The 13,832-nt window shown below is 38.0% G+C and overlaps 1 protein-coding gene across 1 annotated transcript; it reads left to right on the top strand.

Annotated features, from left to right (window-relative positions):
* Positions 1–517: 517 nt before the first annotated feature.
* mmp2 (matrix metallopeptidase 2) lies at positions 518–13,619 on the top strand. Its single transcript, NM_001104879.1, is given in 13 exon segments — positions 518–769; positions 902–1,128; positions 2,216–2,364; positions 2,813–2,941; positions 3,111–3,284; positions 3,889–4,062; positions 4,763–4,936; positions 5,099–5,254; positions 5,368–5,494; positions 8,971–9,107; positions 9,392–9,551; positions 10,216–10,325; positions 12,578–13,619. Coding segments are annotated over 13 exon segments (1,974 nt in total). The 5' UTR covers positions 518–616; the 3' UTR covers positions 12,682–13,619.
* The last annotated feature ends 213 nt before the right edge of the window (positions 13,620–13,832 follow it).

Genomic DNA, 13,832 nt, shown 5'->3' with positions numbered 1-13,832 from the left:
CTAGCAGGATTAAGACAGTGACTTTGCCATCATCAGTGTTCAGGCGGATGTCGTTGGTTACCTTGATACAAGGTGGGTCAACAATAAGAACGTGACACATGAGAATAATATGAGTCACATAACAGCGGTAAAACTGTTGGGTGCATGTGTTAGTAAGTGTAACTCTTACACATTATTTTTAATATTATTATTTACGAATAATATTGATATGGATATGCTTCTGTTTTGAAAGTGAAAACGAAAAGTAAATATTTTTCCGATTACAGAATGTCAGCCAAAGTAAGAAAAAGCGTCAAGGTACTTTTATTTATTTATCTATTTGGGCTTTTCTTTGCTCAAACTGTCCGATTTGAGTCTGATCAGAAAAAAGAAGTTGTTCTTCTTAGAGCCCTTGGCCAGCGCGGAGGAGACTGCGCAGTCAGAAGGAGGAGGAGGAAAGGAGAAAATTGCTGGAGTAAGCAGAACTCCTGAAGTTCGGAGCCCGTTAAGAAAAAGGAGAAAAAAAAAAGGAGAAGTCCTGCAGAGGAGCAGAGGCGAGCTGACTGACTGAGGGAACTACTGCAACTCAGGCGGCAGCTTTCAGTACAAGCTGAGCTAAGCGTTAAACCGAGTAAAAATGACAACCCCGATAGTTAAAAGTTGTCGTGGAATAGTTTTAAAAGTATTTGTGCTTCTTTTCATCGTCTTTCAGCTCTCAAATGCGCGTCCTTCTCCAATAATAAGATTTCCCGGTGACGACACCCCCAAAACAGACAAAGAAGTTGCTCTGGTGAGTTTGTTTGTTTTCCCTCAAACGTGATGCATTGTGGTATTACTTCTGCAAAACTGAATTGCCGTATGATTACGTTTAAATATTTGTAGTACCTGGATGCATGACCATTGTTCTTCCTTCATTTTGTAGGACTATCTGAATAAGTTCTATGGATGTCCACAAGACAGCTGCAACCTCATGGTGCTCAAAGACACCCTGAAGACAATGCAGAAGTTCTTCACTCTGCCTGAAACTGGAGAGATAGATGCTCAAACTGTGGCAATCATGAAAAAGCCCCGCTGTGGAGTTCCAGATGTTGCAAATTACAACTTCTTCCACAATAAACCCAAATGGCAGAAGAAGGACATCACCTACAGGTCAGAATCCTGAAACACTAACTCCTCTGCTCACGGTGTATGGAAAAAATGACTAAACATTTTTTTTTCTTTCATGTCATGCCCATAAACCAAGGTATTCAGGATGGTGTAAATTGCCCCCCCCCCCCTCTTCTAAACACCCCCACCCCCCTTTTTGTAACTTCCAGTTCACCCCGCCCCCATCCATAAAGGGTAAAGGGGTTTCCAGTTTATGTCCTTCTCCCCACAACATTCCTACACAGTATGTGTTAGGCCCCCCCTGCTTTTGTTCTTTTAAAATACAATATAAACACCATTTATTTTTAAAAGCGGGTTTGTGTGTCCTGACTGTTTCAGCCAGTCTGCCTTTGTGCTTAAAGGAGAGACTGTCAAGGACAATTACAGTTTTGACTGCTTTTCAGGACAGGACTTTGAAGGCAGACAAGATAGATTATGGGCTTGCGGTTTTATTGCCCATCTGTGTTTTCAAGATTTTAGGAAATATGCATACAGATTAAGCTTGCTTTTTGTCACTTTTGTGATCCATTTTAAAAGCATTCCATGAGGTTTTCTAATTACGACTTAGCTATTTTTGGCCAAAATTGAAAAAAACTGTGTCGTTTTTTAGAACATAGTTTCTGCAGAGCAGCAGTAATTCATTAGAAATTTGCCTCTTAGTTGTGGATGCAACTGCGGAGCAACCCTGCCCCAACTTCCCATTACCCATCTGTTTACACTCTCTCCCTCTAATTTATAGCCCCTCACAACCCTAACCTAACATTACCGGTGCAAGAAAAATGGCGAGCAATCCAGCCATGAAGTTTTGGTCCAGACGTGGAAAACAAAGACCTACGTGGCTCTATTTTTCTCCAAGTGGATGCATCAGAATGGAGCAGAGCAGCAATTTTCAATCTGCTCCTGATTCACACGGATTTGAATAAAGAAATACACAACAATGCAATTTTTAGACTAATTTTCTTAACATGTGTGAATATTCTACAAGAACATATTAAAAACACGACTTTTCTTGGTCTTTAAAGAAGTTAGTTTGGCTCTTTCGTTTTAAACTTTCCCTTCTGGTTTTGGTCTGTTCTTTTCACCTTTGCAGAATCCTGGGATACAGTCCTGACCTGGATGAAGAAGTCATAAATGACGCTTTCTACAGAGCCTTTAAAGTGTGGAGCGACGTCACGCCACTCTCTTTCACCCGCATCATGGACGGAGAAGCAGACATCATGATCAATTTTGGTCGCAATGGTATGCCATGCCTGTGCAAATGGGCTGAAACAACAAAAAAATGGGAACAAAATTTGGCCTTATTTATAGAAACAAGTGCTGAATGTGCTCAAGAATGTCCAATGTACAAATGTAACCACTTGGAATTGTTGGCTGCTTAAAAAAGATAATATTTTTAGTCAAAAAATGACCAACCAGAAGGTGAGCTGGTAAAACATCAGCCGCCAAAAGATTTAGAATGATGAAAAAAGATGATTAATGTAAATATTTCTGTTATTTAGGTCATTTCAGCTAAAAAGAAAAAAAGATAATTGCTTGCAGCACTGTTTTTCTGCCACTTTTTTGTCAACTACAATAAAGTATCCAGGAATTACAAAACAAAGATCATTCAAGCATCACAAAATCAGAAAAGGATTTTCATACTATTGCAAAATGTATTTTTATTTTTATGCTTGCATCATATCAATAGAGCATGGAGACGGTTACCCTTTTGATGGAAAGGATGGCCTGTTGGCTCATGCCTTTGCCCCAGGGGGAGGAATCGGGGGTGACTCCCACTTTGATGATGATGAGCAGTGGACTCTGGGAGAGGGCCAAGGTAAAATGAAAATGTTTCCCCGATAAAATCCAAATATGGTGCCATAACTTCACCTTTAGTTGTACAAAACTGCAACCATCTGGAGGCTGAGTAGAGAAATTGAATCCAGGCTTTAAAAAACTATTTGGCAAAACAGTTCATGGTGAATGATTAGCTTTCTCTTTTCAAGTGGTCAAGGCCAAGTTTGGAAACGCTGATGGGGAGTTCTGTAAATTCCCCTTCCTCTTCATGGGAACCGAGTACAAAAGCTGCACGGCTCAGGGCCGCGACGACGGCTTTTTGTGGTGCTCCACTACCTACAACTTTGATGAAGATGGAAAATACGGCTTCTGTCCCCATGAGTGTAAGCTCTTACTTTGTTTCCAATTTCTCAAACCAATCTATTTCATTGTCTGCTAACATATGGCTTCCTGTTGACATTTCAGATTTAAATTAGTTAACATTTTGTGTTTTTTATTTTGAAGAATTGTTCATTAATGTCTCCTATCAGATGATGGTGGTATTTAAAGCGGTGGTTTTGGTGTTGGATGGGAAGAAAGTAGACTGGTCATGCCAGGACACTAGTTTTCATTGTGGGTGGATTACAGGAGATCTGCTTTCCAAGTTGCTGCCCCACTTTACAACATGGAGGACTGTGAAGCATTATGTTTGAGTTACATTGCAGCAAGCAGCTCTAAAATTATCCTGATGTTACTTAAACTAACTGCCAAAGATACAATGTAGTAATTTTTTTTTTTAAATAATCTGAACACGAGAGAGGCCTGTTGTTTCAGAATATGCTTACTTTGTTGATCAATTTGGTAATTTTTTTTTTTGCTTTCTGAACTATTCTGTCTTCCACAGGTTGTCGTGTTGCATTGGTGTCCTTTGGAATCTTTAAAAATATAATGCATGCTATAGTATTAAGTTCTTATGAAAGCTTAAATGTGTATAACTTTCCTTCACAGTGTTGTTCACCCTGGGAGGGAATGGAGATGGGGCTCCGTGTAAATTCCCCTTCACCTTTCAGGGGAAACAGTATGACAGCTGCACCACTGAGGGCAGAGATGATGGTTACCGCTGGTGCGCCACAACTGAGGACTACGACCGGGACACATCCTATGGCTTCTGCCCTGAAACTGGTACTAAATGTCATCTGTGTGTTTGTGTGCTATCATAACACTCCATCCTCCAACGGTCGTGGAGGCTAAAGCTTGGGTGGTCTTTGCTTTGGTAAATGTTTGCACATTGTTGCAATTTTTTTCAGTTAACACATATAAAAATAATACTATGTTACGATGGTCCTGTGCCCATTGCTGCTGTGCAGGGAATTCTCCTGCTGTTTTTCCTTTTTTTGGGGGGTTTGCTTGTGGTCAGCTGAGTAGCTGTGAAAGTATTTTAATGTGGAGCGTTGGAGCTTATTTTCCATTCTGTCAGTGGGGCTGGTTTTGGGGGTTGAGGTAAAAACAGAAGGGAATAAGATAGACAGAGTTGCATTATCAATGAGGATTTCTTCAAACAGGAATGTGTCTTAACAAAACTTTGAGGAGTATCTTTGAAAAGGAGCACATGAAGGAACTGTGTTGCCAGATTTGTGGGGGAAACATTTTTTTTTTCATTGCAGAAACCCCCACTTTTTGGCAAATGTTTGGTTATGTGCTCAGTGGATTATTTATTGATGTTATTTGTGCAGTGCCAGCTGCTTTCATGGTTCTGTTCTCATTTTTCAGCACAATGCAAATGGAGTTGCACTGGATTAACATTTTTGTTTAATGAATTTGTTAATGATCTGCCAAACTTCAAAACTGATGCTCAGATTCAGTACATTTGTTTGCGTTCTAGCAATGTCAACAGTGGGAGGAAATGGGGAGGGATCCCCCTGTGTCTTTCCGTTCACCTTTCTGGGAGACACTTATGAGTCCTGCACTACCTCTGGGCGCAGCGATGGCAAGATGTGGTGTGCCACCACCAAAAGCTATGATGATGACAGGAAGTGGGGTTTCTGTCCTGACCAAGGTATGGCGGCTCTAATCAGAAGGATCTTATTCTGTATGTTATTTACATATGATTTTTTTTTTTTACTCATGCTAAAGTTGCTTTGGTTGCTTGTTTGTGGAAACTTGCTTAACCTTTAACATGCAAAAAATGACTCATACTAACTTATGAAAACATGTTTAGGTTACAGTTTGTTCCTGGTGGCAGCTCATGAATTTGGTCATGCCCTTGGTTTGGAGCACTCTCAGGACCCTGGTGCATTGATGGCTCCAGTTTACACTTTTACCAAAGACTTCAGACTTCCTCAGGATGATATTCAAGGCATTCAAGAACTTTATGGTGAGAGTCAATGTAGTATCAATAGAAATAGCTTTTTAAAAATTATTTGGCTCCAAAAACAATTAGTGTTTAATATTTTTTTTAATATACCCTTCTGATCACTCTTATAACAGGTGTGCCAACAGACAAGCCTTTGCCCCCAACCCAAGGTCCTGTCACTCCAATGGACATCTGTAAAGAGTCAATTGTCTTTGATGCTGTTGCACAAATCAGAGGAGAGACCTTTTTCTTCAAAGACAGGTAAATGTTTCACAACGGCCTTCATGTTTGGAACAGAAAATGCTGATTTTGTTTTGAAGAAGCATGTGTGTTCCAGATCAAAGGACAAAAAGATGACATGCATATCTGTGAAATATTCTGAGCTTCTGAGATTGTTGGATCCATCAGATTAAAATATAATGGCAGGTTGTGGAGTTTGAAATGTGAGGCAAAGGCTGGTTCAAATCCCTGGAGCTGTGCTGGATGAAGCTTAGATGAATTTTCTATCTGAGCCACGGGAACACAAACATCCAAATTGGATAGTGTACTTTAGTTTTATTACTTTATGCAGCCAAAATATGGTGGCCTAAATCTGTTTGGTTTCATAATAACCATTACAGACACATATTAGTTTGACAAATTGCCATTTGTCTGCTCTTGTCAGTTAAATCCATGTGGTGGTTAAAGGGTTAAAAAGTCTTGTCTAACAGTGTTTCACCTTAAGTACCGGCAGTCATTGCACATCGACCCATCGTCCTATCTTCTTTCTCAGTTCCAATAATACCATGATAGCTCTCTGTTGAAATCTTTTGGTTGTATGCAGATCCAGTATCATTGATGTGAAAGTCATTCTAATTCAGACTTCTTGTATTGACATGAACTGAGGACCCCTCCCTTCAACCCCAAAAGAAAGAAGATTTACCGGTAATAGGTTTGTGTATGGGCTTGTTTTCGCTCAATGAATTCCTCAATAGTTGCTCAATAGTTGCAGCAAAGTTTTGGTACGAGCAACGTTTTATAGCTTCACTGAAAGATGTGTGCTCTCCTAAGGTGATCCTATCAGTTGACTCTTCACATTGTAAGAGGGCTGTCCCTCTTTCTGCTGACCCAGTGCATGTCTGTTATGGAGCAAAATCCAACATGATGCAGTCAGTGAGTAATAGATGCAACAGTGAGTCAAGTACGAAAGTGTAGGTCTACCGCTGGGCTTTAGAAAAAGCCTATTATAGAGTCTGTGTAAAAGAAGCGTAATACTTATTAGATTCATCACTGGTATCCCTGGTACATAAGGCCATATGCTTATGCACCGACAAATAGCTGATGCCGAAGTTTATCTGGAAATATGTTTATCAAGATGGAAAGAATACAAATTTTACCAAAGAGTTACAGTTTGGCACAATGAATAAATGGCTTTGAGTAAATTAAAGCATTCAAATACTACAAACACATTATTCTGTCAAGGATTCTACAATGACTGCAGTAAAAATATGTAAAAAATATATACGGTATCTTTATTTTCTATTGTTCTATAGATTCTCTATTGGATTAAGGTTTGAATACATTCCAAAACCTTGTAATGTTTTTTTTTGCAAGGTTTTGTGCTCAAAGATGCAAGTTCTCTATGCTCTCACCGATGGAAAGACGTTTTTGCCCTAACTCTCACCACACTTGACTCAATTTATAATTTCCTTAATACAGATCAGTTGTCCTGTCCCCTTTGCAGAAAAGCAACCTCAAAGCATGATGTTTCTAACCCCATGCTTAACAATGTGTTGTTTTTGGGATGCAACTCAGCATAAATCCCCTTCCATACACAGTGATAAGAGTTTATACCAAAAAGGTCCAATTTGGTCTCCCTCATGACATTCTCCCACACCACGTATGGTTAATCTAAATGGTATCTGGCAAACTTTAGACGGGCCTGAACATGTACTGGTGTTATTTAGGGAGACCTTTGAAGCACTGCAGTTGAAGCACACAACATCGTTGTGTGTTACTAATAGTAACATTTGTTACTGTGGTCCCAGCTCTCTTCTGGTCATTGACCAGTGTTGTCGTGTAGTTCTGGGCTGTTTTCTCATTGTTCTCAAGATCTTTTACGCCCCACCAAGTTAGATCTTGCATTGAGCCCCAGGTGGAGGTAGATGGTCAGTGATCTTGCATATATTCAATGTTTCAATAACTGCTCCAACAGTTGATCTCTTCTCACCAAGTTGCTTGTATTGTTGATCGGTTCATCCCAGTCTTGATCAAGCTACAGTCTTGTTCCTGGTGTTCTCTTTGACTCTTTGGCTTTGGTCATGGTGGAGATGTTGCAACCTGACTGTTTGAGGGTGTGAGCATGTGTCTTTTATACAGACAATCAGTTCAAACAGGTGACATTATTATATGTAATGTTTGACAGTAATAAGAGCTTGCTGAAGCAGAATTAGCATGTCCGTGAGGGACAGAAGTTCTGCTTTTTTTTTTAGATGAATTCTTATTTTCTGAAGATTATCTCCTTACATTCTGTTTCACAGTTGAACTGCATCTATGATGAACCTTACAAACCTTTGGTTTATATGTCCACAAAAATCAATATACAAGGACATGACAGAAACAATAAAAAAAGATAAATTATCTAAAGTATCACAAGTGGTTGAAAAACACTTTCCTAAATATTTTTCTCTGTCTCAGCCCTTTGGCACACCATGTGTTCTTTTGTTTTTATCTGATATGAGGAGAGTGAAAAGAAAAGAAGAGGAAATTATAATATAAAGGACTTTAATAATACTTGAAAAGCATCTGGATATTGTTTGTGCATGACAGACGCTGCCTATTTTCATCAGATCAAATGTACTGGGTAGATTGAACCGTATTCTGCAAAATGTAGTATCAATCCATACAGTATCTTTAGACAGAAAAAAATATATGCCAGTTTGTCTGTTTTGGGTAATAACATTAAAGTACACTGCTCTAAAAATAAATGTAAGCATCCATAAGTAACATTTACATGTAATTTTACGTGAATATACCTCATCAAGTTTCTTACTGTGTGCATGTGTATAGAAGTGATCCAGACAGCTTGTGCTCTAAAGTGCTTAAAGAATGACACCAGTTGAAAATTATGGTTTTTATTTGTGTGCAACTACAGAGTAGCTATTGTGAAACTGCTATATTTAACACAGGAATCAACATGGCTATTATATGTTGTCATGAGACTGAAAATAATCTCTCCAGACTGATCCCTAAACAAACATTTAAAACATTTAACTTCCTGGATTCTCAGTTGGCAGGTCTGCATCAAAATTTTAATCCTGACAAATGAAATATTTGGTTCTTTTTGTGTGTTTGGACGTTTGCTAGGTATGTTCTGGTTTGCTCTATATTGTTATGGCACTTATGTTTGCTACCAGCAGATATTTTTCTTGTTAAAAAATAGGTCAGTGGAAAAGATTTGGGGACTTTGCTGCTGTTGTTGCGCAGCTGTTTATTGGAAATCCCGGCAAGATGGGTCATATTCCGCTGGCGTCTGCAACCTTAGTCCTAACGAGAACCAGATGCTTATGAATCAGGACATTGTGGCGGGCTGAAGCAGAAAAGCACCAGCACTAACCTCTACAACACAGATATTTACACACACACGTTACCCCCGCCTTCCCTCCAACCCTCTCTACTCCTTTTTCCATCGGTCTGTGATTTCATCTGCAGCCCTTCTGCTCTGTTCCTTACGCATTCTCATTCTCTCCCCCTGTCAGGTTCCTGTTCAGGTCAGTCAATTTCCGAAGCAAACCCAAAGGCCCTTTGCTAGTGGCCACCTACTGGCCAGATCTGCCTGCCAAGATAGATGCTGCCTATGAAAACCCAGCGGAGGAAAAAACTGTCTTTTTCGCAGGTATGTATTAAATACCAAAAAAAAAAAAACTGAAGGAGATGCTAACCTGGTAATTTGGAAAAACTAATGTCTCAATTTTGAAACACTACACTCTTTCAGTGAGACTGAAAGATTTGTCTTTACTAGTTTAGCAAATGTTTACCATTCGGTCAGCCCTTTTTTTCTCTCTGAAATGTTGAAAGCAGAAGAAATGTCGGTAATATGTGTTTTTCATCTGTAGAAAATATTCCACCATGGTAGTTAGTGGTTTGTAATCAATTTACGCTTGGTCTCCTCTCTCCTAGGAAATCAGTTTTGGGTTTACAGAGCTGATGAGCTGCAGAGTGGCTATCCTAGAAGACTCTCCAACCTTGACCTCCCCGATGACGTGCAGCGAATTGACGCTGCTTTTAACTTCCGAAGGAACAGGAAGACTTACCTATTTTCTGGAGACAAATTCTGGAGGTGAGCTTTAAAACCTTCGAACGTAAGGGTGGATCATTTCAGGTCCTGAGGACAACCGTCTACATGTTTCTACATGATTCAAACCCTAACCACAGCTGTAGCTGAATCAGCTGCATCGAACCAATCAGAAGCTGCCATGACAAAACGCTACTTGGAAAACAAGCAGCATAGTGAATCTTGCTATGCATCTTTTATTTTGAAACTGTTTTCTGACACAGGCTTCCTTTGGCTGTTGATAGTATCAAATCTGGATTAATTTGAGGATGGATGAAACTTTAACTGTACTGTAGAACGCAACTGCTTTTTCATGTTGATGATTCAAAGTCTTTTAGATTATTATGCTACGTTAAAACCACGCATGTGACGCATATTCAAGAATGTGTGTTTAGATGTGTATATGAAAGACTTGGTGTCATATAATTCTGTACAGGGAATTAATTTCTTCAGTTATTAATTTCTTCTCCATGACCAATTTCAAACGGTTAAAAGGGACGTCACGTCCGAGTCCTTGATTGGTGAAAGTTCAACCTGCCACACACGTTTCTGAAGCCCAAAAGCACATTTACGTGCGTTTACACAGCCTTTTCACTGAGGACGGTGTGAACATAGCTTTAGGCTTATGGTGTGTTGCTCTATTATTTATGTCATTTTTATATGCTGACAGATATGATGAAGATAGAAAGACCATGGACCCTGGCTTTCCCAAACTTATTGCTGATTCCTGGAATGGCATCCCAGATGACCTTGACTCTGCCTTCAGTCTTAATGGCATTGGTAACAAACCATTTTAAATGTGTATTTTTTTCCTAGAAATATGTCGATCTTGACAGTTTGTTTACATTAAGAGTTGTAGATTTAAACAAAAATACAAGCAAACTTTATATTCTAAAAGGGATTTTTACTGTATCCTTATGCTCCTAGAAATCATTCAACACAAATTTCCACTCATAAATGACCAATTTTGAACAATGAAGGTTAAAAGATTGTTGTCACATTGTCAAAACACATTGACAACAGCATTGCATTGACTTTATTTTATGCATACTATCGTAAATCTATTTAAGTATGTATTTGCATCTGCATAAACAGAATTTAGTCTTAGCAACCATTCTTATCTAGGAACCTTAAAACATCATGTCCAAATGTCATAGCAATCCTAATGGAAGCAGAGGTGGAACTTTTTCCAAAGTTATTTATGTTGTAGAGAACTGAAAAGAAATCTCTCTGACCTTTTTTATGTTGTGTTGATTGTTGTGGTTTGTGTTATACATGCTAGTTTACTGATGGCAGAGCTTTTTTTTTCTCCCCTTTTTTAAAGGAAAAGTCAGTGCGCCCTGTCTGGAACTTTTTTCTCTGACAGATAAAGTCTGATATGTAGGGGAGCACTGTTGCCGCCTTGCCAGAGGCTAAATGTTCCGAAGAGCTGACTCCACAGATATGTGCAGATGTTAAACAGCAAAGGGAAAAGGTTCTGGAGCCAATTGTGATGGAAGACAGAACAGTTAGTGAGAGAACAGCTGCTTCTTGTTACTGAGTCAATTATTCAATTGGTTTTGAGCAGATAAGCAGCAGTTTTTTTTTTTCCTTTTGGATGTTCTGGAATAGGACACTGCAGCTTAAATGCATGAAAGGATAAGTAGAAAATATAGTATTATTATCCTTTAATATTTATTTTGGAAACATAAACAAATCCATATAGAAAAATGCAATAAACATGTTATAGAGATATCATACTAATAATTGAACACAGCCAATATTCCATATTAATTACAACTTTCGGCAAAAAAGCCATAAATATCCTGAATAAAATTTATGTAAAATAAAGACAATTTAAGATCCGTTTGAGGATTATTTCAATGGACTGGGCTTTAAACTTTTCCCAAAGTTTCATTTCCATAATGTAGTCTAAATTATTGACTGTACAAACCTGTAAAAAGTGATGATTATAAAGGGTGTGAATGGCACAAAGACTTTACTCTGTTCTGTTGAAAGCCCCCTTGTGTCCCCCCGCTGCCAATCAATAGACAGCATCCCTAAAAATGAGCAGATTTAAGCTTTAGTAAAATCAAAATAGCTAAATAGCCCACACACAGTCTTCATGATTAGGAAATAAATCAATATACATTATAAAGATAATCGAAACCATTGATACCAAGGGTATCTTTTGTGTAAACATCTGACTCCAATACTAAACCCCAAAAATTGAAATCAAAAGTACAATCATCTCCTTTAAACGCCTTAGATGAGATAGCAAATTATTTCTAAGTAGCGCTTAAAAAATAAAACCCGTTTTTCAAAGCTGGGTCAGCTGTGTGTCCAGAGGCTGGATGGGCTTTTGACTTGGGTTTTTTCCATTAATGCCTTCTTAATGTTCACACAGTGCTGTAAGCACAAATTACTCATTCCTCACACATGAATGTAGAGCAAGTTTGAGACCTTCCACAAAGGTGTCTCTGTACCAAACTCCATTTGCATATTTTGGGGAATGTGAGGCTCCACTTTGCCTCAGCAGACCCTGATTGTACATTTAAGTTCCCAACACTTTTATGATTTTTTTCAGAAGCTTTTCTGTGACTTTTACACACAAACTTTGGACCGTTATTTTGCAGGGTTTTCAAAATGCTAAAACAAATTGAACAATGAAATTAATTTATTATCTCCAAAGGCTATTATGCATATCCCGTGGCTCAAAACAAGGTGAAGACATTTTTTTTCACCCCGTGAATAGAAACAAACTTTTATTTTGTAAACATAGCCTAAATATACTTGAAATTAAACATTCAGGATTATAAATGCCAAAAAGTGGGTTCAAACATAAGAATTCGAAGAATATCCAGACAGAGTGAAACCATGCCTATTTGACACCTGTTATGATATTTGACTTGTTTCATAAAGCATTAGTATAAAGGGTCCAGGTAAATTAATCAATTGAACAGTTTTTGACAGACTCATTTGGAATATTCTGCCACAATTTTACACATTACATTATTACATTTAACATGTTTTTATTTTTCTGATTATTACAGATTACAGCTATTTCTTCAAAGGAAACCACTATTTCAAACTGGAAGACAACACCCTAAAGATTGTCAAGCTGGGTGAAATAAAGACAGACTGGCTTGGATGTTAAGTATTAACATGAAGTCCTCACTGTTGCATCACGCACGAGTTGAGGTTGGCACAGTGCACACTTTTCTAAGCAAGCTTCTCTGGGACACATGTTCCTCTGCTCTGTATAACCAATATTTTCAACAAATGGCAACTCAAGACTATATTCATTAGCTTAACATATGCAACAGGATATTTGTCGTGTTTCTTTTGGGTTTTTTTACGCTTATGTTTTACATTGATGTCGATTTTTGAATATGTTCTCCCCCTTTTTTCATTATTTTCTGTAAATACTTGTTAGAAAGTCAGACATCAGGCATGTCCACACTGCATTAACCACAGCACTGTAATGTGGTGCAGGGTTTTGCCCATTCATGCTCATATCTTACCTAATGAATATGAAGACTTTACGTTCTCTAAAGATTTTTAAAATTTCTTTTTTAATGTTTTTATGTATGTCTTTTTTATTTCCTTTTCTCATTGTTGAGCAAACATTTACAATAATGAATTTGCACAATGTGACCGAAAGTGGTGCTTTTAGAGAATGCTTTATGCATGTAGTCCTACATATAGATATTGTGTTTTAGATTTTGTGTAACTGTGTCTGACAGGACTATGTGCTACCGAAAGGGATTTCAGAAAGTTGCAATCACAGGCACACATTATTCTACGTTTGGTTGGCACTTTGCATTGAAGTCCACAAGAAAATTGCACAATGGAAAGTTCATTTACTGCCATGGCATCTCCATGATGTATTAACTAATGGTACAGTTTAATGGCACAGGTTGCCTCAAAAAGACTCTAAAGGTTTAGTACATTATGGATTTATGACGAAAATACTGGGGTAAAGTTGTTTACTTAATGTTTTCTATGTTTTCTTTCTTGGAATATACTCATGTTTTTTGTTGTTTTATCTCTTGTGCACTTTGTTACTGTAATCAATAAAGATAATCAATATAATCAACTTTACATCATTTGTCAAAGCAGACAGAGAGGAACTTTTATCAAAATTGTTTTTAGTTATTGACAGGATAAACAATTATTTAACTTGTGAAAATTTGAAGTTCTTGATCTGATATAAAACATTGTATCAAATTGTTCATCAATGAAGGAAACAAGTTCTGAAGGTTTTAAGGCTGCAATTTAACAAAGAGAAAAAAGTATGATACAATA

The sequence above is a fragment of the Oryzias latipes genome, chromosome 3, assembly GCF_053564925.1.
Source record: "Oryzias latipes strain Hd-rR chromosome 3, Olatipes_Hd-rR_3.1".
NCBI classification, from domain to species: domain Eukaryota; kingdom Metazoa; phylum Chordata; class Actinopteri; order Beloniformes; family Adrianichthyidae; genus Oryzias; species Oryzias latipes.
This window is presented reverse-complemented; position numbering and strand designations above follow the sequence as displayed.